The sequence below is a fragment of the Myotis daubentonii genome, chromosome X (genome assembly GCF_963259705.1).
Source record: "Myotis daubentonii chromosome X, mMyoDau2.1, whole genome shotgun sequence".
Lineage (NCBI taxonomy): Eukaryota > Metazoa > Chordata > Mammalia > Chiroptera > Vespertilionidae > Myotis > Myotis daubentonii.
Window position 1 is genome coordinate 106,740,783 of NC_081861.1, and position 26,244 is coordinate 106,767,026.

The following is a 26,244-nucleotide window of genomic DNA, read 5'->3' on the forward strand; positions in this document are numbered from 1 at the left end:
GTTCACAGCATAGGATATCTACAATATAACCGCCTGTTTTAGATTACCCCTGACTCTACTTCTTAGGAAAACAGGGAAGCAATGTTTCTCTCTGTTCTTCCTGCACAGCCATATTATGGAGATTATTTGCATAAATACTAGTGGAAGTCTTAGCCACTTGGTGACCGACATTTTATTTCGCCATATAAAGCAGAACAAAAATATTTATCAGCCCTTGAGGTTTTTCCGAATCCATTCCTTTCCATGGAAAGACATATAGGTGTGCTCTGTATGAACATGGGGATGATTAGGAGGAAAATATGGTTGATATAGGAACTCACGTATGAATACATAGATAATTAGTGTTTAAGCATCCAGGGAAATTTTACTGGAGTTTTAATGCAAAGTTCAATTTATTTTTTAAATATATTTTTATTGAGTTTAAAGAGAGGTTTGGGGTGGGAGAGAGAAATAGAAACATCAGTGAAAGAGAAACATCGGTTGGCTGCCTCCGGTATGCCCTCTACTGGGGATTGAGCCCTCAACCCGCTGACAGGAATCCTGGTTCATGGGCCGATGCTCAACCACTAAGCCACACCTGCTGGGCTATTTTTAAAAAATAAAATAATGGTTCCTAGACAGAAGAATCTATTGTCTATTTGTTATTTAGAGATTTCAAATCACAGGCTTTTCAATTCCTACATAATCGGCAACTAAATGAAATGAAGGGAAGGAAAATTGTCATCAAGTTTAGTTTCATAGCTTATATTAGTACTGGAACCCTCAGAATAGGGGTTATTTTGTTCATCAACAACGTCATTACTGGAATCACTTGCTCATAATTTTGTACACAGTTCTGCTTTACCAGAAACATGCTCATTCATGGTTAATTATAAGATGTAAACAAAAACTGTTTTGAGGATCCCTAAAATAAAAAGTTGTGAAGTGATACAGCTGTATAAGGCATGTTTTCTTTAACTTACAGATAGTTTCTACGTTAGTGAAAGCTTGAAAGTTAAACATAGCCAATGTTTCTGGTTATTGCCCCCCAAAATCAGCCTTGCCAATTGGAAACTAAACAAGTAAGTGGAATTATTAATCAGTGAAAACTCTAGAGAGCATTCTACGTGGTGTCCATAGTAACTATATGTAGATTTATTTTTCATGTGCACACCCACATAATAGATAAAGCTTAAAAAAGGTTTCGTTATGAAATTTAACATTATAGATATTAATTTTCCCATACTTTAAACAATTTGCTTCTCAAAGTAGTAGAAATCTTGAAAATTGCTCAACCATAAATATATTTGGTGGACACAGAACTTGAAATTAAGAAACCGAGTCATCTATTACTTCTGTAACATTTGCAGTTAGGTGAGGGATAAAGCCAGATAGCTAGGATTTTTATTGTTGTTGTTGTTTGTTTTTATCAATACCAACCACAACTTCTCTTTCCTACATACAGGAAAAGAAAATGGAATAAGTGAAGGAGAGGTAAAAGGTGAAAGTTAGAGGTAAGTCAGAAGTTCTTTATCAGGGAAGTACCTATTCTATCAGAAGCAAAATAATGAAATTGAAACTGCTGAAAGATCACCAGTATCTTTTGGTGACTTTGGCTAAACCTGCCTTTTACTGTATTTTGAAAATAATCCTTGTTTTTGCTTGTAGAAATTTTTTCTAGAAACTTTTTTTCATCCTCACCTGAGGATATGTTTATTGATATTTTGAGAGAGAGGGAGAGAGAGAGAGAGAGAGAGGGAGAGAGAGAGAGAGAGAGAGAGAGAGAGAGAGAGAGAGAAGAGAAACATCCATAAATTTCCTTCTGTAAGCACCCCAATCAGGTATCAAACCTGAAACCTAGGAATGTGACCCAACGAGGAATGACACTCCAACCAACTGTGCCACCTGGCCAGGGCTTTTAGTGTGATTTTTAATTGATTTTAACAGGTAAAATGTAAGACCTGATTTAAAAACACTTTTCTTTTCTTCTTGGACATTTGGAAGACTATCAATGGCCATATTATAAAGGACCCTGAATTTCAAGTTGTTACATTTTTTAAATCGTATGGTCAGGTACTCTTTATTCTGTCTCTCTATAACTATAATGTCATGCAGTTAATGAAAATCTCAAAGTAAACAAAAATTTAACTACATTTTCATAACTGGAAAATAATATGTTTAGTGTATTTTAAAGGTATGATATTAGTCTAGGCCAGATGAATCAATTCACTTAATTATCATAAAAAGATCACCCAATTAAGTCACTCAGATTACTATTCTGCATCAGCAAAATGAGGAAGCAAATAGGACAGTATTTAAAAAGGACTCTTTTCAGTACTTGAACATTCTTTTATGATTTTTTGGTGCAATTTCTGATGAAAATGAAAAGCTTACCATGCAGCTGTAAAAAATAAATCACCAAGAGGAATTCTAGGCAATCTCACTTCCCATAAAGTATTTTTTGATTCATGCATTCAATCCTCTCTCCTTTTTCACATTAGATCTTGATTACTCTGCCAGCTCTCTAGAGAACATACTATTAAATGACAAAGGTTGCCAGTGTAGAAGCAGTGGTATATTAGCAACATTAAAATTTGCTCACTTTTTTTCCCATTAATTCCTTATTTTTTAAAATTCCTTCTTGGATGGCGGGAAGTGGGAGATAGGAAATTAAACTCTCCTTAGGGGTTTATGTAATTTCATTTTATCATATTTATTTCCTCACAGCTTTCCCATCCACCCATAGAAATACACAGTCATTCTCTAAACATCTGTTTGTGAATCAGTGAAAATACTCAAGTACTCCCAGGCATAGTAAATACAACTATTAGGCAAAAATGGTTTAATGGACACCTAGATTAGAAATAAGGGGCTTGAAAATAATAATGGCTTCTCTTTTTTTTCTGATTCACAGTTTTTCCATACACTAAATTCTCTGTTATGATCTTCATCAATATCTATAACAAATGTTGGTAAGAAAGAAAATACATGGCCCTATCAATATTAACAGCTTTTATATCCCTTTCATTACTCAACCTACTGCAATCTGGTTGTCTATCTCACCCATGCAATTGCTTTTTCAAAGAATTCCTTAAACACCGAATCCAATGGCTTCTCATTCATTTTTTGTAAATTTTATTTTCCCCGCTTTATTGAGGTACAATTGGTATACAAAATTGCACATAATTAATGTATACAGTTTGGTGAGTATATATATATATATATATATATATATATATATATATATATATATATATATATATATATATATATATATATATATATTCCTGTTACTATCACTACAGTCTAAGAAATAAACATATTCATCAACTTCAAAAAAGTCCTTGTTCCTTTTTTGGTGTTCAGAACACAACATGAATTCTCCTCTTAAGTTTTTAAGTATACAATTCTTTATTGCTAACTATAGGCACTATGTTGTTCAGCAGATCTCTGGAACTTACTCCTCTCGTATAACTGTAACTTTATACCCCTTGAACAACAACTCCCCATACCCGTCTGCCCAATTCCCAGGTGCCACGATTCTATTGTCCATTTGTATACCTTGGACCATTTTAGATGCCTCATATGAGAGGAATTTCTACTCAACCTATATGAGGTAGTTGAGAGAATAACCCCTCTTCCTCACGAAATCTCTCTCTTTCTTTGGTTTTATAAATAATATAATATCCTGATCTTTTTGTGCCTGAATGTTCTTTCAATGGCACCCTTTTATACTCCAGTTCCCAAATATAGATTGTTCTTAACACACAGTCCTTGTCTATCTTACTCTCTTGTGTTCCATTTTCTCACTTAACTATATTTTCTATATCTATGGTTAGATATTATTTTGGCCTCACGGTGGGTTACTCCCAGATATCTTCTCATGTTTCAATTCCTCTTCTGAGTTCCATACCCAAATTATTGAAGGGTATGCTGTAAAGCTCCACATGGATGTCCTGCCATCATCTAAAATGCAACACATGCAAAACCGAATTCTGAATTTATCTTCACACATCATGCTATCCATTTAATGCAGTGCCAATAAAAATATTAAATGAATTATGGGGAGGGAACTTGTGGAAAGAAATTTTAAAGTTCATCTAGAAGAATCAGTGTGTTTTTGTTACAAGAGCTAAGAATAATGAGAGCCCTACGAAATATTTACAGATTGTATAAAGCCACAGTTATAAATAATCAGATCAATGTAACATAAGAAATTCAGAATTTGACCCACATGATATGTATGTACACATATATGAATGTGCATGTACATTTATATGTATACCAGAGGCCCAGTGTATGAAAATTTGTGCACTCAGGGGGTCCCTCAGCCTGGTCTGTGCTCTCTTGCAGTCCAGGACCCCTTGGGGGATGTCCACCTTCCTGCTTAGGCCCACTCCTTGGGGAGTGAGCCTAAGCTGGCAGTCAGACATCCCTCTGGCATCCCAGGAGCCCTTGGGAGATGTCTGACTAATAGCTTAGGCCCAATCCCCAGGGGAATGGGCCTAAGATGGCAGTCAGACATCCCTTTGACAGCCTGGGAGCCCTCGGAGGAGCAGGCCTAAGCCATTAGTTGGACATCCTTAGTGCTGTCATGGAGGCAGGAGAGGCTCAGACCACTGCCACTGTGCTGGCCAGCCATGAGCTGATTTCTGGCTGAGCGGCATTCCCCCTGTGGAAGCACACAGACCACCAGGGGGCAGATTCTGCATTGAGCGTCTGCCCCCTGGTGGTCAGTGCACATTATAGCTACCGGTCATTCCTGGTCATTCTGCCATTAGGGTCAATTTGCATATTACCCTTTTATTATATAGGATATATACTAGCCTGACTACTATCATACAGTCTTTTATAAATATATATGCTTTACTCAAACTCACTGGAAAATGATTGTTTAATAATTAGTATAGGAAGAATTTGTTAATCATTTGGAAAAATAAAATTGGGTATTTTCCTCACACATTTTAAAGCAAAATAAATTCAAATGTAATAAGTATCAAGTTGTAAAAATGAAATAATAAAGATATAAGTAAATATAGAGGTATATTTACATAATTGTAGTACAAAGAAAGAATTTGTAATTATGACACCAAAGTCAGAAACCATAAAGGAAGGTATTGGTATATCTGACAATATAAAAATTAAAGTAAAACAATCCAAAGTCTATGGGACACAGTGAAAGCAGTCCTGAGAGGTAAATTCATAGCTCTACAGGCCTACGTCAAAAAACAAAACAACAACCAAGAAAATGGTAATAAATTATCTAACTCTAGAACTTAAAGTATTAGAGAGAAACCAGGAAAGCCCAGGGTGAATAGAAGGAAGGAGATAATAAAAATCAGAGCAGAAATAAATGACCAAAAAAACAATATAAAGATCAATGAAACCAAGAGCAGGTTAACTGAAATGATAAACAAGACATATGAACCTCTAGCCAGGCTCATCAAGAAGCAAAGAAAGAGGACCCAAATAAACAAAATCAGAAATGAAAGAGGCAAAATAACACAGACCACACAGAAATACAAAGGGTTGTAAAATAATACTATCAACAACTCTATTCCAACAAACTAAGCAACCTGGAGGAAATAGACACAGTCCTAGAAAACCACAACCCTGCAAAACTCAATTGAGAATCAAAAAATCTGAATAGGCCAATAACTAAGGAGGAAATTGAAGCAGTCATCAAAAAACTTCCAGCAAGCAAAAGCCTGGGGCCAGATGGCTTTACAGGGAAATTTTACCAAACATTCAAAGAAGAATTAAAACCTATTCTTCTAAGGCTATTCTAAGAAATTAAAAAGGAAGGCACATTTCCAAGCTCTTTCTATGAAGCCAGCATTACCCTAATCCCAAAACCAGATAAAGACACCACAAAGAAAGAGAATTACAGGCCAATATCCCTGATGAACATAGATGCTAAAAACCTCAACAAAATGCTAGCAAATCGATCCAGCATTACATAGAAAGATCATACACTATGACCAAGTGGGATTTATTCCAGGGATGCAAGGATGGTACAATATCTGCAAATCAATAAACATGATACATCACATAAACAAATTGAGAGACAAAAATCACATAATCTTATCAATTTATGCAGAAAAGGCATCTGACAAACCCAACACCCTTTCCTGATAAAAACTATTAGCAAAGTGGGAATAGAGGGACCATATATCAACATAATAAAAGCCTTATATGACAAATCTACAGCCAACATCATACTCAATGGGCAAAACTAAAACCATTTCCCCTAAAAACAGGAACAAGACAGGAATGCCTACTTTAACCATTCCTGGTTGACATAGTACTGGAAGTGCTAGCCATAGTGATCAGACAAGAAGAAGAAATAAAAGGCATCCAAATTGGAAAAGAAGAAGCAAAACTGTCATTATTCACAGGTGACCTGATACTGTACATAGAAAACCCCAAAGACTATCAAAAATCTACTAGACTTAATAAATAAATTTGGCAATGTAGCAGGATACAAAATTAACACCCAGAAATCTATGGCTTTTTTATACACAAATAATGAAATGTCAGAAAGAGAAACTAAAAAAAAAAAAATCCCATTTATCACTACACCAAAAAAATTAAGATACCTAGGAATAAATTTAACCAAGGAGGTAAAGGACCTGTACTCAGAAAATTACAGGGCACTGAAAAAAGAGGGGAAAACATAAACAAATGGAAGAATATACCATGTTCATGGATTGGTAGAATCAACATCATTATAATGTCCATATTACCCAAAGCAATCTATAGATTCAATGCAATCCCCATTAAAATACCAACAGCATACTTCAAAGACCTAGAACAAACTATCCTAAAATTCATATGGAATAAAAAATGACCCTGAATAGCTGCATCACTCTTGAGAAAGAAGAACAAAGGAGGCAAGAGCATACAATGGAATCAAGACAGTCTCTTCAATAAATGGTGTTGGAAAAATTGGACAGATACATGGAAAAAATGAAACTGGACCACCAACTTATGCCATAAACAAAAATAATCTCAAAATTGATAAAGAACTTAAACATAAGATGGGAAACCATAAAAATCTTAGAAGAAGCCATAGGCAACAAAATAGCAGTCATTTGTCAGAGCAATATCTTTACTGACACAACTTCTAGGGCAATGGAAGCTAAGGAGAAAATAAACAAATGGGACTACATTAAAATAAAAAGCTTCCACACAGCAAAAGAAACCATCAACAAAACAACAGGAAAGCCCACTGCATGGGAGAACATATTTGCCAATGTTATCTTTGATAAGTGTTTAATCTTCAAAATTTATAGGGAACTCATACAACTTAACAAAAGGAAGACAAACAATCCAATCAAAAAATGGGTAAAGGGCAAGCCCTCCCCCCACACAAAAAAAATAAAGGAAAAAAAAATGGGCAAAGGACCTAAATAGACACTTTTCAAACGAGGGTATACAGAAGGCCCAGAGACATATGAAAACATGCTCAAAGTCACTAATCACCCGAGAGATTCAAATCAAAACAACAATGAGGTACCATCTCACACCTGTCAGAATGGCTATCATCAACACATCAACAAATGACAAGTGCTGGAGAGGATGTGGAGAAAAAGGAACTCTCGTGCACTGCTGGTTGGTATGCAGACTCCTGCAGGCACTGTGGAAAACAGTATGGCGTTTACTTACAAAATTAAAAATGGAACTCCCATTTGACCCAGTAATCCCACTTCTAGGAATATATTCCAAGAAACCAGAAACACCAATCAGAAAGGATATATGCATCCCTATGTTCATAGCAGCACAATTTACAATAGCTAAGATTAGGAAACTCCCTAAGTGCCCATCAGCAGATGAGTGGATTAAAAACGGTGGTACATCTACACAATGGAATACTATGCTGCTGTAAAAAGGAAGGAACTCTTACCATTTGCAACAGCATGGATGGAACTGGAGAGCATTATGCTAAGCGAAAAAAGCCAGTAGGAGAAAGATAAATATCATATGATCTCACTCATTTGTGGAGTCTAATGAACAACATAAACTGATGAACAAAAGTAGAACCAGAGGCAAAGAAGCATCAAACAGACTGTCCAACCTATGAAGAAAGGAGGAGGGGCTGAGGGGGGTAAGAGATCAACAAAGGACTTGTATGCATGCATATAAGCATAACCAATGGACACAGATTAGGGGGTGAACTGGGGGTGGGGGCGATCAGGGAGAGGTCAATGGGAGAAAAAGGAGACATGTAATATTTTAAATAATAAAGAATTTATTTTTTTTTAAAAAAAGGACTACAAATGTTGGTGCAAATATTGAGAAAAGGAACCCTTGTACACTCTTGGTGGAAATGTAAATTTGTACAACCATTATGAAAAATAGTATGGAGATTCCTCAAAACATTAGCAATCCCTCTTCCAATTATGTAACCAAAGATATTAGATCAGTACTCAAAAAGGTATTTTCACTTCCATGTTCATTGCAGCAATATTTACATTAGCTAAGATATGAAAATAACCTAAGTGTCTGTTGACAGATGAATAGGTAAATAAATTTATATATTTTTATAAATTTATGCATAAATTTATATATAATCTATAATAATAAAAGCATAATATGCCAATTAGACTGGATGTCTTTCCAGATGAAGCTGGGGCTGCAAGGGCTGAGCCCCTTGCATGAATTTCATGCATTGGGCCTTCCCCTGGCTGCCAACACCAGCTTCCCTCTGGCACCTGGGACCCAGTGTTTTCTTTGGCCGCCGGCAGGCACCTGGGACCTGGGCTTCCCTCACAGCCCTGTATTCATCTGGAAGGACATCCAGTCTAATTAGTATATTGAGCTTTTATTATTATAGACTAGAGGCCTGTTGCATGAAAAGATTCATGCAATAGGCCTTCCCTTCCCCTGGCTGCCTGGGACCCAGCACCAGGGACCCAGGCCTTCGCTCGGGCCAGAGCCGCCTTCAAAGCCTTTGCTGCTCTAGCCGGAGCCGCTTTGATCACTGCTCCAGTCAGAGCAGCTTTGATCATTGCTGCAGCCGGAGCCGCCTCCAAAGCCTTCATTGCTCTGGCCAGAGCCGCCTTCAAAGCCTTTGCTGCTCGAGCCGGAGCCGCTATGATGCAGCTCCAGCTGGACCCGCTATGATCGCTGCTCCGGCTGGAGCCGCCTTCAGTCTTTGCTCTGCTGCTTCCCGCCTACATATGCAAATTAACCGCCATCTTTGTTGGTGGTTAATTTGAATATCTCACTGATTAGCCAATGGGAAGTGTAGCAAAGGTATGGTCAATTACCTTGTTTGTCTATTATTAGATAGGATAATAGAATATTATTCAACTGTAAAAAAGAGATCCTGCCATTTGCAAAGACACAGATGAAACTGGGGACATTATGCTAATTGAAATAGACACAGAAAAAATAGTACTGCATGATCTCACTTATATGTGGGGTTTTAAAAAGTCAGATACATACAAGCAAAGAGTAGGATGATAGTTAACAGGGTGAGGAGGTGGGGAAAATGGGGAGATAATTATTAAAGGGTATAAAGTTTCAATTATATAGGATAAGTTTAGAGATTTAAAGTACCACACAATTATAATTAGCAATACTATACTGATTACTAGAAATTCGCTAATCAATTAAATTTCAGTGTTCTTATCATACACAACAAAAAGGTAACTATTTGAGGATATGTGAATTAGCTTATTTTAGTACTCATTTTACTATGTGTATGTATATAAAAGGATATACTTTGAATATATATGTATCATTGAAACATAGAAGAAAATAAATCCATTTCTTTTAATATGTTTGACCAAATATTTTGAGTTTAGATTTAAAGTCCAGTAAGCTGAAAATAAACTAATAATGCATCAAATTTACAAAAGCTATAATTAGGATGTGCAGCATATAAAATACCTTGAGAGCTTCCTTCAGACAAACAGATGGATGCTTCATCATTTCTGTCATTATCTTCTTCTACTTCAGGACCCGCTTCCTCTCTTGTGATTGCAGACAAAGAACCAGACTCTGGATGCTCAGAAAAATCAGCAGGGCCTCCCCTTGGAGGTGGAACTTCAATCCCCATTAAACGATACTTCCTTCTTCGATTCCCAATCCAAGTCTTTATAAGAGAAATACAAGAGGAAGCTTTGTAAACATGGAAACTTAGCAGTCTAATCATTAAAATAATGAATGGATGCTGCATAAAACATGATTAAAAAGATTAAATAGGTACCTAGAATAATGAAATTTTATTATTGCTCATAAGTTAAGATAAAATAATTGTTTTCAATTTTTACATATCTTATTAGCAGAAAGATGGCATTTATTTAAATATTCAGACTTTCAAGAAACATGTTGAAGAATGCATTTTGATTTATATATTTATTTCTGTAGAAAATAATCCACCAAATCTTTCAAAAGGAACTTCAATTGGTTCCTTCTCTAAAGGGACCACACATATAGCTGAAATCATAATTCATCTCCCATTTTGAATCTTGTTCTTTATAGGTGAAAATGTGGTTTCTATTAACTTTGACTTCATGATGGTTACCTGGGTATTTCACGTATTCTAAATTTTCATTTTATTGGATTTAGAACCATTTAAAAAATGTTTACATTAAAATAAGTTTTCCCTAACTGGTTTGGCTCAGTGGGAGCGTCGGCCTGCAGACTAAAAGGTCACAGGTTCGATTCCGGTCAAGGGCATGTACCTCGGATGCAGGCACATCCCCAATAGGGGGTGTCAGGAAGCCGCTGATCGATGTTTCTCTCTCATTGATGTTTCTAACTCTCTATCCCTCACCCTTCTTCTCTGTAAACAATCAATAAAATATATTTTAAAAAATAAAATAAGTTTAAAGTCACAGGAAGTTGAAGAGATAGGTCTTCATTCAGTTGCCTCCAATTAGCATTTTACATAATTGTAGCATAAAAACAAAAACAGGAAACATATTACAAAATATGTGTATACAATTCCGTGTTCCCTTATCACACCATTGTTCTTCCCTTCCCTCCTACCATTTCCAACACCTGACAAATAATCTATATTTTTGAGAATGTTATATAAATGGAGCCATATAGCATGTGACTGTTAATTTTTAATTAATATATTTACTAGAGGCTCAGTGCACAAAATTTATGCACTGGAGGGAGGGTCCCTCAACCTGGCCTCTTCCCTCTCGCAGTCTGGAACCCCTCGGAGGATGTCTGCCTGCCAGCTTGTGGCTGGATGGCCTTCTGCTGCTGCACAGCTTGCTGCTTGAGCTTCAGCAGCTGCTGCACATGCTCAGGCTGGAACACCATGGTCTGTCCTGTGAACACCATCGAATGGATGAGTCAAGCATGGAGGCAGGCTCACCCTGAGTTCCCTGCACTTCCCTGAGTCACTGAGTTGTTCAGACTGCCTGCCTTCTTAAGAGAACAGCAACAGAATCGGGCCTAAGCTGGCATTAGGACATCCATCCCTCAGTCCAGGCCCCTCGGGGGATGTAGCAGTGTGCCAAGCATCAGGTGGCCAGGGAGAAGCCCGAATTGGGGCCAGACGCCAAGCTGCTGGCGCTCATCCTGGCCTGATGCGCCCACTGGCCCTGCTCAATAGTATTGCCGCGGAGTTGGGAGAGGCTCCCCCCATGGCAACTGCGCTCACCAGCTGTGAGCCTGGCTTCTGGCTGAGCAGTGCTCCCCAGGTGGGGGGGAACTGACCACCAGGGGGCAACTCCTGCATTGAGCATCTGCCCCCTGGTGGTCAGTGAACATCATAGTGACTGGTGGTTCCACCAGGCATTCCACAATTCAGTCTATTTGCATATTAGGGTTTTATTACATAAAATTTTGCATGTTACATTTTTATTGTCTTAAGTTTTATATATGTCTCCTTTTTCCCTGATTAACGCCCCCACCCATTCCCATGCCCAAGGGCAAGCCCCCAGTGCCCCAGTGTCTGTGTCCATTGGTTATGCTAATATGCATGCATACAAGTCCTTTGGTGGAGTTCTAAACACCCCTACTTCCCCTATAATTTGTCTCTGGATTTATTTTTGCTCAACAGTTTATGTTGATCATTATATCCCACATATGAGTGATATCATGTGATGTTTATCTTTCTCTGACTGGCTTATTTTGCTAAGCATAATGGTCTCCAGTTCCATCCATGCTGTTGCAAATGGTAAAAGTTCCTTCCTTTTTATAGCAGTGTAGTATTCCATTGTATAGATGTACCACAGTTGTTTTTTTTTAATTTTTTTTATTGATTTAAGGTATTACATATGTGTTCTTATCGTCACATTGCTCCCCACCTCACCCCTCCACACTCATAGCCTCATCCCCTATTGTCTGTGTCCATTGGTTAGGCTTATATGACTGCATACAAATACTTTGGTTAATCTCTGCCCCTTACCTCCACCCTTCCCTACCTTCCCTTTGAGGTTTGACGGTCTGATCGATGCTGCTCTGTCTCTGGCTCTATTTCTGTTCATCAGTTTATGTTGTTCATTATATTCCATAAATGACTGAGATCATGTGATATTTATCTTTCTCCTACTGGCTTATTTCGCTTAACATAATGCTCTTCAGTTCCATCCATGCTGCTGCAAATGGTAAGAATTCCTTCGTTTTTACCGCAGCATAGTATTCCATTGTGTAGATGTACCACTGTTTTTTAATTCACTCATCTGCTGATGGACACTTAGGCTGTTTCCAAATCTTAGCTATGGTGAATTGTGCTGCTATGAACATAGGGGTGCATATGTCTTTTCTGACTGGTGTTTCTGATTTCTTAGGATACAGTCCTAGTAGTGGGATTACTGGGCCAAATGGAAATTCCATTTTTAGTTTTTTGAGGAAACTCCATACTGTCTTCCACAGTGGCTGCCCCAGTCTGCATTCCCACCAGCAGTGCAAAAGGGTTCCTTTTTCTCCACAACCTTGCCAGCACTTGTCATATGTTGATTTGTTGATGATAGCCATTCTGACAGTGTGGATGGTATCTGGTATTGTGATCCCTCCAGTTTTGATCTTCTCTCTCAATATTGCTGTGGCTATTCGAGGTATTTTTTTTATTCCAGAGGAATTATTGGAGAGTTTGTTCTAGATCTTTGAAATATGCCTTTGGTATTTTAATGGGAATTGAATTGAATCTATAGATTGCTTTGGGTTGTATGGACATTTTACTAATGTTGATTCTATGAACATGAACATGGTATGTTCTTCCATTTGTTTATGTCTTCCTCTATCTATTTTTTTTTTCAGTGTGCTATACTTTTCTGAGTATAGATCCTTTACTTCCTCGGTTCAATTTATTCCTAGGCATCTTCATTTTTGTTGTTGTTGTTGTTGCAATGATAAATGGTATTTATTTTAGTTTCTCTTTCTGTGAGTTCATTATTAGTGTATAAAAAAGCCATACATTTCTGGGTGTTAATTTTGTACCCTGCTACACTGCTGAATTTATTTATTAATTCTAGTAGTTTTTGATGGAACACAGTGAAAGCACTGCTGAGAGGGAAGTTCTGCTCAAGTTCTGTAACTTGAAAAATTAGAAAGAGAGCAACAAAAAAAGTCGAGAGTGAGCAGAAGGAAGGAAATAATAAAGATCTGAGCAGAAATAAATGACATAGAGCCAAAAAAATTACCAAAGATTGATGAAACCAAAAGCTGGTTCCTTGAAAGGATTAGAAATGTTGATAAACCTCGAGGAGACAGAAGATGGTGGCGATATAGGCAGACGCGTCCCAGGTCGTGTCCTGGAGCAAATGGAGTGAGCAGCTGAAACTAATAACACCCACCCCGAATTGGCGAAATTGCTCAGCTGGTGAGACGGTTTGCAGCCCGGAAGAGCAGAACTCCCCTGGAAAGGTAAAAAAAAAACAAAAAAACACAGGGATTTGGGCAAGAAAGTTTGCCAGACCTCTGAGCCCAGAGAGTCAGAGGGAGACCACGTGGCAGACAGCCGCGTCCCTTGGGACAGGCACAGCCCCTGATGGGGGAAAGGAGAACCGCAGGATTCCTGGCGCCGCCGGAGGAATAGAGAGCTGGGTTCTGTGATCACGGAGGACTGAGCCTAAAGGGGACAGCCTGAAGAGCTGACCAGACCATGCAGTCCCGGTAAGGGAAGAAGCTTACAGAAACCAAGCCTTCCCCGTTTCCGCGGCCAGCATTTGTTTGTTTGTTTTCACTGAATCCTGTTCATGGGACATTTCGGATACAGACACTCACCTGTGCTGAAGAGAGGTAGAGTGTGCAGAGGAGTGGAATCTGGGGAGAGACTGAGGAGAGAAGGGGGGCCGGGAGAGGTGGCAGTGAATTGAGTGCTGAGACACCCCTGAGCGCAGGACTGGGGCAGCCATTCTCTCCGGAGAGTGAGACTCCTTCCCCCAGCCCCCAGGCAAGGAGCAGAGCCACACCCAGATTCCACCCTGAACGAGATCAAGGATTAAAATAACCTGATCAGTCCCTGGGAGTTAACAGGGTCTGGTCTATAGAGGGATTTTCAATCCCAGCAACAACACAGCGCCCATAACTATTACGTAGCCGACTCTGGGCACTGACCTTCCAATGGACAGAGAGGGCCTATAGCCTCAGAGGCCAACCCGAGAACACTGCCACCCATAGGCTGACCCACAAACTTACTCTTTGCTAAACACAAAATAAGGCAGTCTGGGAAACAAATACGGCCTGCTTTAAAATAAGGACTGTGGTTTACAACACAGAGGAACAGTGTATCGCAGGGAAACTCAACACTCTCCTGAATACCTGGCAGGTCTAAGGCGAGCCACACTGAAGAACAGAAGAACCGAAGGACCTTCACTACTGCATTTTTCTTTTTTGTCACCTTTTAACTAAGAAACCAATTTTTTTTTCTTTTTTTTCTTCTTTTTTTTCCCCTTCTTTTTCCATCACCTGATTTTACCCTTTTAATTACTACCTTCTTATTTTTAACCAGTATTATTACTGCTACCATTTTACCATTTTTTGAAGTGCCATTTTAGTTTCTCTTTATTTTATTTTGGGATTAGTGTTCTCCATTCTATTTTCATCGTTATATTATTGGTTGTTTCTAGTTTGCATTCATCTCCAGGGAGCTGGTGCTGGAATTTGTTGGGATTAGTGGCGGTTCTATAGGAGTATTCTCCTCATATAAAAAGTCTCTTCCCCTCTTCCACTTCATTCTCTCTTTTCGCTCTTTTTCTTTTCTTTTCTTTTCTTTTCTTTTCTTTTCTTTTCTTTTCTTTTCTTTTCTTTTCTTTTCTTTTCTAGCTTTTCTTTTTCCCCCTCATTTTCCCCAATTTCATTTTTGCACTCCTTTTTTTGGTCCCTACTTTTCTTTTCTTTTTTCTCTTTTATCTTTTTCTCTTCCTTCTTCCTTATCCCCTAATTCTCTTAATTCAGGTGGTCACCTTTATTTGGGGTTATTAATATCGTGAATATATTTGTGTATAGTGCCTGGTACGTGGTGCCTTGTTGTGTTGTATTTTGTGCCTTTAAATCAATGCAGCAGATCCAAGCAACAGCAACCTCCTGAGCACCACACCCTCTGCTGAGAAAAAGCAGCTGTACGCGAAACCTCGCCCCACCAGAAAGAAGAGCCACCACAGCTGTGAACAGCACCCACCAGAGGAGCTGCTGCCAACTGAAGCGCAGCTGCTACCACAACCGCCCGAAGACCAACCAAAGACCAAGGAGTCACTGCCACCAAGGGAGCAACCACTGAATGACTCAACGCCTAGATATGTCAGTGAGATCAAATGTGGGTAGGAAAAGAAACCCCCAAAGGAAAGAGAAGGAGGACTCTCCAGAAAAGCAGCTAAGTAATACAGAGGCATGCAACATGACAGAAAAAGAATTCAGAATAAGGGTCCTAGAGTGCATAAACAGGATGGAGGAAAAAATCGACAACCTCTGCAAGAAGCAAGAAGAAACAGATGAAAAAATCGATAACATATGGAAGAAGCTAGAAGAAACAGATGAAAAAATCAACAAATTAAGTAAGACCCAAGAAGAAATGAAGAGTGATATAGTTGCAATGATTGTTAAAAAATACTATGGACATCTCTACTCCAACAACCTAGACAACATGGAGGAAATGGACAAATTCCTAGAAAAATACAACATTCCAAAACTCAATCATGAAGAATCTAAAAATCGCAACAGGCCAATAACTATGGAAGAAATTGAAACAGTCATCAAAAAGCTTCCATCAAACAAAAGCCCAGGACCAGACGGTTTCACAGGGGAGTTTTACCAAACATTCAAGGAAGAACTAAAACCTATCCTCCTCAGACTACTATAAAAAATTCAAGAGGAAGGAACACTTCCAAGCTCATTCTATGAAGCCAGCATCACCGTAATACCAAAACCAGGTAAAGACAACACAATGAAAGAGTATTACAGGCCAATATCCCTCATGAACATAAATGCCAAAATCCTCAACAAAATCTTAGCAAATAGGATCCAGCAGTACATCAGAAAGATCATAGACCATGACCAAGTAGGATTTATCCCAGGGATGCAAGGATGGTACAATATCCGCAAATCAATAAACGTGATACATCACATAAACAAATTGAAAGAAAAAAAAACACATGGTCATATGAATGGATGCAGAAAAAGCATTTGATAAAATTCAACACCCATTTTTGATAAAAACTCTCCGTAAAGTGGGAGTAGAAGGATCATACCTCAACATAATAAAAGCCATATATGACAGGCCCACAGCCAACATCATACTCAACGGACAAAAACTAACACCATTTCCCCTAAGAACAGGAACACGACAGGGATGCCCCCTCTCACCACTACTGTTCAACATAGTACTGGAAGTGTTAGCCATTGCAATTAGGCAAGAAGAAGAAATAAAAGGCATCCAAATTGGAAAAGAGGAAGTAAATCTGTCCTTATTTGCAGACGACATGATATTATACATACAAAAACCCTAGAGACTCCATCAAAAAGCTACTAGACTTAATACATGAATTTGGCAATGTAGCAGGATACAAAATTAACCCCAAGAAATCTGAGGCATTTCTATACACCAATAGTGAACTTTCAGAAAGAGAGATTATCAAAACAATCCCGTTTACCATCGCACCAAAAAAATTAAGCTACCTAGGAATAAACTTAACTAAAGAGGTAAAAGGCCTCTACTCAGAAAACTACAGGACGTTGAAAAAAGAGATAGAGGAAGACATTAACAGATGGAAGAACATACCGTGTTCATGGATTGGTAGAATCAACATCATTAAACTATCCATACTACCCAAAGCAATCTATAAATTCAAAGCACTTCCCATTAAAATACCAATGGCATACTTCAGAGATCTAGAACGAACTTTCCAAAACTTCATCTGGAATAAAAAAAGACCCCGAATAGCTGCAGCAATCCTGAAAAAGAACAAAGTAGGTGGGATCTCAATACCAGATATCAAGTTGTATTACAAAGCCACTCTTCTCAAAACTGCCTGGTACTGGCACAAGAATAGGCATATAGATCAATGGAATAGAGTAGAGAGACCAGAAATCGACCTGAACCAATATGCTCAATTAATATTTGACAAAGGAGGCAAGAACATACAATGGAGCCAAGATAGTCTCTTCAATAAATGGTGTTGGGAAAATTGGACAGATATATGCAAGAAAATGAAACTAGACCATCAACTTACACCATACACTAAAATAAACTCAAAATGGATAAAGGACTTCAATGTACGGCAGGAAACCATAAAAATTCTAAAAGAATCCAAAGGCAACAAAATCTCAGACATATGCCGAAGCAATTTCTTCACTGATACAGCTCCTAGGGCACTTGAAACTAAAGAGAAAATGAACAAATGGGACTGCATCAAAATAAAAAGCTTCTTCACAGCAAAAGAATCCATCAACAAAACAATGAGAAAACCCACTGTGTGGGAAAACATATTTGCCAATGTCGTATCTGATAAGGGCCTAATCTCTAAAATTTATAGGGAACTCATACAACTTAACAAAAGGAAGATAAACAATCCAATCAAAAAATGGGCAAAGGACTTAAATAGACACCTTTCAAAAGAGGACATTCAGAAAGCCAAGAGACATATGAAAACATGCTCAGAGTCACTAATCATCCGAGAGATGTAAATCAAAACAACAAAGAGGTACCATCTCACACCTGTCAGACTGGCTATCATCAACAAATCAACAAATGACAAGTGCTGGAGAGGATGTGGAGAAAAAGGAACACTCATGCACTGCTGCTGGGAATGCAGACTGGTGCAGCCACTATGGAAGACAGTATGGAGTTTCCTTAAAAAACTGAAAATGGAACTCCCATTTGACCCTGTGATCCCACTTCTAGGAATATATCCCAAGAAACCAGAAACACCAATCAGAAAGGATATATGCACCCCTATGTTCATAGCATCACAATTCCCCATAGCTAAGATCTGGAAACAGCCGAAGTGCCCATCAGTAGATGAATGGATTAGAAAATTGTGGTACATCTACACGATGGAATACTATGCTGCTCTAAAAAAGAAGGAACTCTCACCATTTGCAACGGCATGGATGGAACTGGAGAACATTATGCTAAGTGAAATAAACCAGTCAATGAAGGAAAAATACCACATGATCTCACTCATTCATGGATAATAGAGATCATTATAAACTTTTGAACAATAATAGATACAGAGGCAGATCTGCCTCAAACAGATTGTCAAACTGCAGCGGGAAGGCTTGGGAGGGTTGGGGGCCAGGAGGTAGGGGGGGTAAGAGATCAACTAAAGGACTTGTATGCATGCATATACGCATAACCAATGGACATAAGACACTGGGGGATAGGGGACTGTCTAGGGCGGGGGGAAAAATGGACACATATGTAATACCCTTTGTAATACTTTAAGCAAGAAATAAAAAATAAAAAAATTTAAAAAAGAAATATTGATAAACCTCTAGCCAGGCTCACAAAGAAGCAAAGAGAGAGGACCAATATAAACAAAATTAAAAATGAAAGGCAAAATAACAACTGACCCCACAGAAATACAAAGAATTATAAAAAACAAAAATAATGTGATTAACTCTATTCCAACAAACTGGTCAACCTAAAAGAAGTGGACAGATTCCTAAAAATCTACAACCTTCCAAAACTCAATAAGGAAGAATAAAAAAAATCTAAATAGACCAATAATTGTGGAGGAAATTGAAGGAGTCATCAGAAAACTTCCAACAAACAAAAGCCCTGTACCAGATTGCTTCACAGGGGAGTTTTATCAAATATTCAAAGAAGAACTAAAACTTATTCTCCTCAGACTATTCCAAAAAATTCAAGAGGAAGGCATACTTCCAAGCTCTTTCTACAAAATCCGCATTACCCTAATCCCAAAACAAAATAAAGACAATACAACGAAAGATACAAGTTTCCTAATGCACTGAACTCATTTGTGGTGAGACTCTGGTGTCCCAGACTTCTATGGGGAGAAACTGAACTGTCTTGCTGTGGGTCGGAAAGCTAGGGTGGCTTTCTCGCAGAGCTGCTCGCAGGGATCATTGTTGCTGTGGGGGCACGGGACTCGGGTATGCAGAGGGACTGGGAGACACAGAGATGTGGAGTCACGGAGAGGCTGATGAGAGCCATTGTTGTTTGCTCCGCCCTGGTGACTCTTTGAGATCCTGCCCCACTCAATTTACATCCCCGTCCAAGCTGTGCACAGTGGCATGAAGGAACCACCTGCGCTTTTGCAGCATCACCTAACAAACTGCAGCTGGGTCAGAGAGCTCCAAAACTTCCAAACCCCAAACAAAGAGGAGAAATCTGCTGGTTTCGCTGTAGCTCCTGCTGGGTGGACTCACTCAGTGGTTGACTTGGAGATCCAGGAGCCAGGGTACACCTGGCCAGATACCAGATTTCAACTCCCCACATCCATAAGGGACACACTCAAGAAGCAGACTCAGTGAGCACCAAAGCCCCATTGAAGCAAGTCCTACCCCATAAGGGTGTCTCCAGCACAGCAGTTCTTCCACTGTAGACACAGTGGATCCTCACAGTCAGCCAAAAATGCAGAGACAAAGAAACATATCACAAATGAAATAAATGGAGGAAAGCAAACTAATGGAGGACATAGAGTTCAAGACCACAGTTATAAGGCTACTCAAGAACCTTATACGAACCCCCGAGAAACTTAGTGAGGTCTACGAGGATCTTAATGAGAATGCCAAAAAAATGGAAAAGGACCAGGCAGAAATTAAACATACACTGACTTAAATTAAAAATAATATACAGCCGAAACTGGTTTGGCTCAGTGGATAGAGCGTTGGCCTGCGGACTGAAAGGTCCCAGGTTCGATTCTGGTCAAGGGCATATACCTTGGTTGCGGGCACATCCCCAGTGGGGAGTGTGCAGGAGGCAGCTGGTCCATGTTTCTCTCTCATCGATGTTTCTAGCTCTCTATCCCTCTCCCTTCCTCTCTGTAAAAAATCAATAAAATATATTTTAAAAAAATAATATACAGAAATCCAACAGCAGACTTTAGGATCCCAAGAATCAAGTCAAATATTTGAAATACAAAGAAGCAAAAAAAAACCTATCTGGAAAAGCAAAAAGAAAAAAGAATGCAAAAATATGAAGATAGTGTAAGGAGCCTCTGGGACAACTTCAAACGTACCAACATCCAAATTATCGGGGTGCCAGAAGAAGAGAGAGAGCAAGATACTGAAAACCTATTAGAGGAAATCATGACAGAAAACTTCCCCTACTTGATGAAAGAAATAGACTTACAAGTCCAGGAAGCGCAGAGAACCCCAAATAAGAGGAATCCAAAGAGGATCCACCAAGACACATCATAATTAAAATGCCAAGGACTAAAGACACAGAGAGAATCTTAAAAGCAGCAAGAGAAAAATATTTAGTTACCTACAAGGGAATACCCATACGACTGTCAGCTGATTTCTCAACAGAAACTTTGCAGGCCAGAAGGGAGTGGCAAGAAATATTCAAAGTGATGAATGCCAAGAACCTACAACCAAGATTACTCTACCCAGCAAAGCTATCATGTAGAATTGAAGGTCAGATAAAGAGCTTCACAGACAAGAAAAAGCTAATGGAGTTCATCACCACCAAACCAGGATTATATGACATGCTGAAGGATATTCTTTAAGAAGAGGAAGAAGAAGAAAAAAGTAAAGATAAAAGTTATGAACAACAAATAAATATCTATCAACAAGTGAACCTAAAAATTAAGTCAGAATAAACTGGTGAATATAATAGAAGCAGGGGCATAGAAAGGGAGTAGACTGACAATTCTTGGGGGGAAGGAGGTGTGAGGGGTGCGGGAAGAGACTGGACAAAAATATTATACCTATGGATGAGGACAGTGGCAGTGGGTGAGGGCATTGGCTGGGGTGGGAACCAGGTGGAGGGGAGCTATAGGGGTAAAAAAGAGGAACATTTCTAATAATCTGAACAATAAAGATTTATTAATTAAAAAAAGAAAGAAAATTATAGGCCAATATTCCTGATGAACATAGATGCCAAAATTCTCAACAAAATACTAGCAATTTGGATCCAGCATTACATTAGAAAGATCATACACTATGACCAAGTGGGATTTATTCCAGGGATGCAAGGATAGTATAATATCCACAAATCAAATAATGTGATACATCTCATAAACAAATTGAGAGATCAAAACCATATAATCATATCAAGTGATACAGAAAAAACATTTGAAAAAATCCAGCAACCTTTCTTGATAAAACCTCTCAATAAGATGGGAATAGAAGAAGAAGAACCAAGATGGCGGTGTAGGGTGTAGATCTGTGCATGCTGCTTCCCACAACATCATTGAAACCACCAACTATAAGACAAACAGCCACCATTTAGAACCATGGGAAAGTTGGCCTAGTGGAAGCTCTACAACTGGAAGGAAAGAAAGAAGCGCAGTGAGACTGAGTAGGAGCTACAGAGGCGCCAAAAACAGAGGTACAGAGTCCCGCGCCAGGCGGGCTGCAACTGGATGCACGTTTTTTTTCAATCGGAAGGGGTTACGAACTCTTGAATCCTCTGGGCTTGCTAGGGGTGGGTCTCTGAGGCCCCAGACCCCACAGGGAGAGGCGGCACCGCCTTGCAGTGGTTGGAAAGCGAGGGAGGCTCTGGTGCCCAACTCCTTGCTGGCACTGGGGGACGCGAAGTCCCAGAGTCCCTGTGAAGCGAGGGGCCACAGAGATGCCGCCATTGCTATTTGCTCCGCTCTGGTGACTCCCTGAGACCCTGCCCTACTCAATTTACATTCCCATCCAAGCTGTGCCAGAGGCACAAGAAGAAACGCCTATGCTTTTACAAACTCTCAAATCCTCTGGGCTTGCTCTGGGCGGGTCTCTGAGGCCCCAGGCCCCACGGGGAGAGGCAGCATGGCCTTGCAGTGGTGGGAAAGCAAGGGAAGCTCTGGCACGCAGCTGCTCACTGCCACTTGGGGACGCAAAGTCTTGGAGTCCGGGAGAGGCGAGGAGCCTCAGAGACTCCGCCATTGCTATTTGCCCCGCCCTGGCGACTCCCTGAGACCCAGACGCTACCGGGAGAGGTGGCACAGCCTTGCAGCTGTCAGAAAGCAAGGGAGGCTCTGTCATGCAGCTGCTCACCGGCAGTACGGGATGCGAAGTCCCAGAGCCCCAGAGAGGGAGGGAGCCGCAGAGACGCCATTGCTATTTGCTCCACCCTGGTGACTCCCTGAGACCCTGGCCTACTCAATTTACATCCCCATCCAAGCTGTGCCAGTGGCACAAAAAGACCCACCTGCACTTTTGCAACCTAACCCAGCAAACTGCAGACTTCAACTCCTCGCACCCATGGAAGACACACTCAAGAACAGACCCAGGAGAACCAAGATGGCGGCATAAGGTACAGACCTGTGCGTGCTGCCTCCCACAACAACATCGAAACTACCAACTATAGGACAAACAGCTATCATACGGAACCATGGGAAAGCTGGCCCAGTGGAAGCTCTAAAACTGGAAGGAAAGAAAGAAGAGCATTGAGACTGAGTAGGATGTGCAGAGGCTCCAAGTACAGGGCCCAACCCAGCAGGCTGCAGATTTCGGCTCCTCACATACAGGAGGGATGTGCTTGGGAGGCAGAGTCGGGTTCGTGGGAGGCCGGGGCCGGGCCCAGCTGGGCCGGCGATGTGGAACCGCTGTACCAGCACGCGCACAAGCACGTCCACCGGTTCCAGTCTCGTGTGGGACGCTGGGGGACGGCAGACGGGCAGTCTGTACATTTGGTGGAGGGTGAAGTCTGAGCAAGCGTGCAGGATGTTCAGCCACCAGGAATGCCTGGAGATTTTGTCTGGTGGGGAGCCACCCAGCAGGGAACAGAGTGCCAAACTTCCTGTTGTCTCAGTGAGGTCGGGACGACCCCGATGAGGTTGAAACAGCCCCGGTGAGGTCAGGATGGACCCAGTGAGGTTGGGACGGCCCTGGTGAGGCCAAAATGGCCCCGGTGAGGTCGAGACGGCCCCAGTGAGGTTGAAATGGCCCCTGTGAGGTCGGGACAGCCCTGGTGAGGCTGCTACAGCCCCGGGGAGGTTGGGATGGCCCCAGTGAGGTTGGCACGGCCCCGGTGAGGCCAAAACGGCTCCAGTGATGTCAGAATGGCCCCGGTGAGGTTGAGACAGCACTGGTGAGGTCGAGACGGCCCCGGTGAGGTCAGGATGGTCTCGATGAGGCTGAAACCACCCCGGTGTGGCCGAAGTGGCCCCGGTGAGGTTGAAATGGCCCCAGTGAGGCCGGGACAGCCCCGGTGAGGCCTAGACGGCCCCAGTGAGGTTGGGATGGCCCCGGTGAGGCCAAAACAGCCCTGGTGAGGTCAGGATAGTCCTGGTGAGGACGGAACGGCCCCGGTGAGGTCAGGACGGCCCTGGTGAGGCAGAAATGTCCCCAGTGTGGTAGGGATAGCCCCGGTGCGATTGGGACAGCCCTGGTGAGGTTGAAACGGCCCCAGTGAGGTCGGGACGGCCCCAGTGAGGTTGGGACAGCCCTGGTGAGGTTGAAACAAACAAAAAAAGTATAGACTGATGAACAGGGGTAGATGCAGAGGCAGAGCAACATTGAACAGACTGTCAAACTGCAGTGGGAAGCCTGGGGAGGGTTTGGGGGGGTGGTTAAGAGATTAACCGAAGGACTTATATGCATGCATATAGGAATAACCAATGGACACAAGACACTAGGAGGTAGGGGAGGCCGGGGGAATGTCAAGGGTGGGGGGGGAGGAGACATATGTAATACTCTTTATAATACTTCAAGTAATAAAAATTACTAATAAAAAAGAAGCAAAAATAAAAAATAAATAAATAAAAAATAACCTTTAAAAAAAAAAAGATGGGAATATAAGGATCATACCTCAACATAAAGCCATATATGACAAAATTATAGACAACATCATACTCAATGGGCAAAAACTAAAACCATTTTTTCTAAGAACAGAACAGCACAGGGATGCTCACTCTCACCACTCCTGTTTGACATAGTACTGGAAGTGTTAATCATGGTGATCAGACAAGAAGAAGAAATAAAAGGCGTCCAAATTGGAAAAAAAGAAGTAAAATTCTTATTATTCGCAGATGGCATGGTATTGTACATAATAAATCCTAGTATTACATTTTGGTTTATCTATAGAGTTTTTTTCTGTGTCTCTTTGCATAACATTTTTAGAGGTTGCTCTAGAATTTAATTCTATAGATATCGATCTAAACATCATGTAGCTATTTTATGACAGACTTTCACAAGGTTGTGGAAGTCCAGATTCTATACTTGGCTTACATTGACACCAGACAAAGGAAGATATTCTTTGTACTGTTGGAAGGATTTAGGCTACCAATATTTCCATAGACATCCTCTAACATTATCTCAATAAAAAGTGAAATGGGAGATCCTCATTATCTCTAGGTGGGGATGGAGTTGAAAGTAATCTATTGACATGGCTGGGGAAGGAGAGATTTTAAATGCACCGCTCTGCACTTTTTCTTTGACACCACTCTTTTTGTGTTTGGAGCATCTAGTGGTAGCTTGGTAAGGGAATAAGAATAGGCCCTCTACTTGACCTTTTCAGGTAGGGGTGTGGTGTGGCTGAAGTTTTGTGTCTGTGCTGTTTGGCAATAGTAGAGAGCTTATTGTCTAAAGATTTTCTTTGTTGCCTAGCTGCCCTTTTCCTGGTTCTGTGGCAAGAGATTACTGACTTTCCTTGGATCTTTTGGTTTATTTGTTTGCACACATTTATGTTCCTGGGTTGCCAACTTTTCTAATATCCAATATGAGGTATGTGGGGAAAAGAAAACTCAAGGAATTCAACACTGTGTCATGCCTTGGGTCCTGTGTTCCCTAACAGGTGAGATTTATGTGATTTCTTAGTTCTAATCTCAACAGTCTTCTTATTTTTTTAATAGATAATGTCCAGGGTTTTAGTTTTCTTTAGTGGGAAGTATACGGAAAAGTATGTGTACTTCATCTTTTTGGAAGCAGCAGTCTCAAACCAATTTTATTCTGAAGTTTCTCATGTAATTTTCAAAAACCTCATCTGACAAGAGTTTCTAACTATGATAGCTTTGTCATGCCAATTTATAAAGTGCAAGGATTCTTTTTTCATGCAAGAAGAATTCTTCAAACCTGCATTTACTTTTAGTGTAGAAAGCTACTCAAAAATATTTTATAATTTCAGCTCTAAATTTGATTATGGTATAAACTTTCTTTATATATCAAGTAGGATTTCTTCTATACTATAAGATCCTATAACTACAAAGCCACCTTACATATCCTCTAATGTAAATTAAAAAACAACAAACATGAGTAAAGTTTACTTTATACTTTGTAAGATTTTCCAAAAAGATTGCAGGTCAAAACAGAAGAACTATTCAGTTATTCAAAGAAAAAAAAAAATATATATAATATTTGTTGGGGGGTATTTCCACTGCAAATGCAGGAAATTTAATACCTTGGATGTAGGTAGCTAAATGTGAAACCTGTAACACATGCTTTCTTTTGTCAAAATCACCAAGTGAAAATTACTCAGTAAAAGAGAAAAACAATTTATGGATATTATTTTTCCTGTCCTTACTAATCTCTCCCATAGGGCAAATGCTACTTTAAAGAGTATGGTTCCATTTCAAGTTCCCATTACATGGCCTTCCTGAGAGGGCTAGAAATCAGACAAATTAAAAACTGCAATTTCTTACTACAACTCCATTAAATTATAATGTACTTTTTCTATTTCCTATCTTTGAATACTGAGACTTATCAAATTCTAAAGGCAGAGGCTTCTTTTTTTTATAT

At 40.1% G+C, this 26,244-nt stretch overlaps 1 protein-coding gene across 2 annotated transcripts in view; it reads right to left on the minus strand.

Annotated features, from left to right (window-relative positions):
- HDX (highly divergent homeobox) overlaps nt 1-26,244 on the minus strand; it is a 157,051-nt gene that overhangs the window by 28,463 nt on the left and 102,344 nt on the right. For both annotated transcript variants that reach the window (XM_059679101.1, XM_059679102.1), the window contains one exon: nt 9,877-10,081. In XM_059679101.1, coding sequence (XP_059535084.1) covers nt 9,877-10,081 — 205 coding nt within the window. The remainder of the gene's footprint in view (nt 1-9,876; nt 10,082-26,244) is intronic.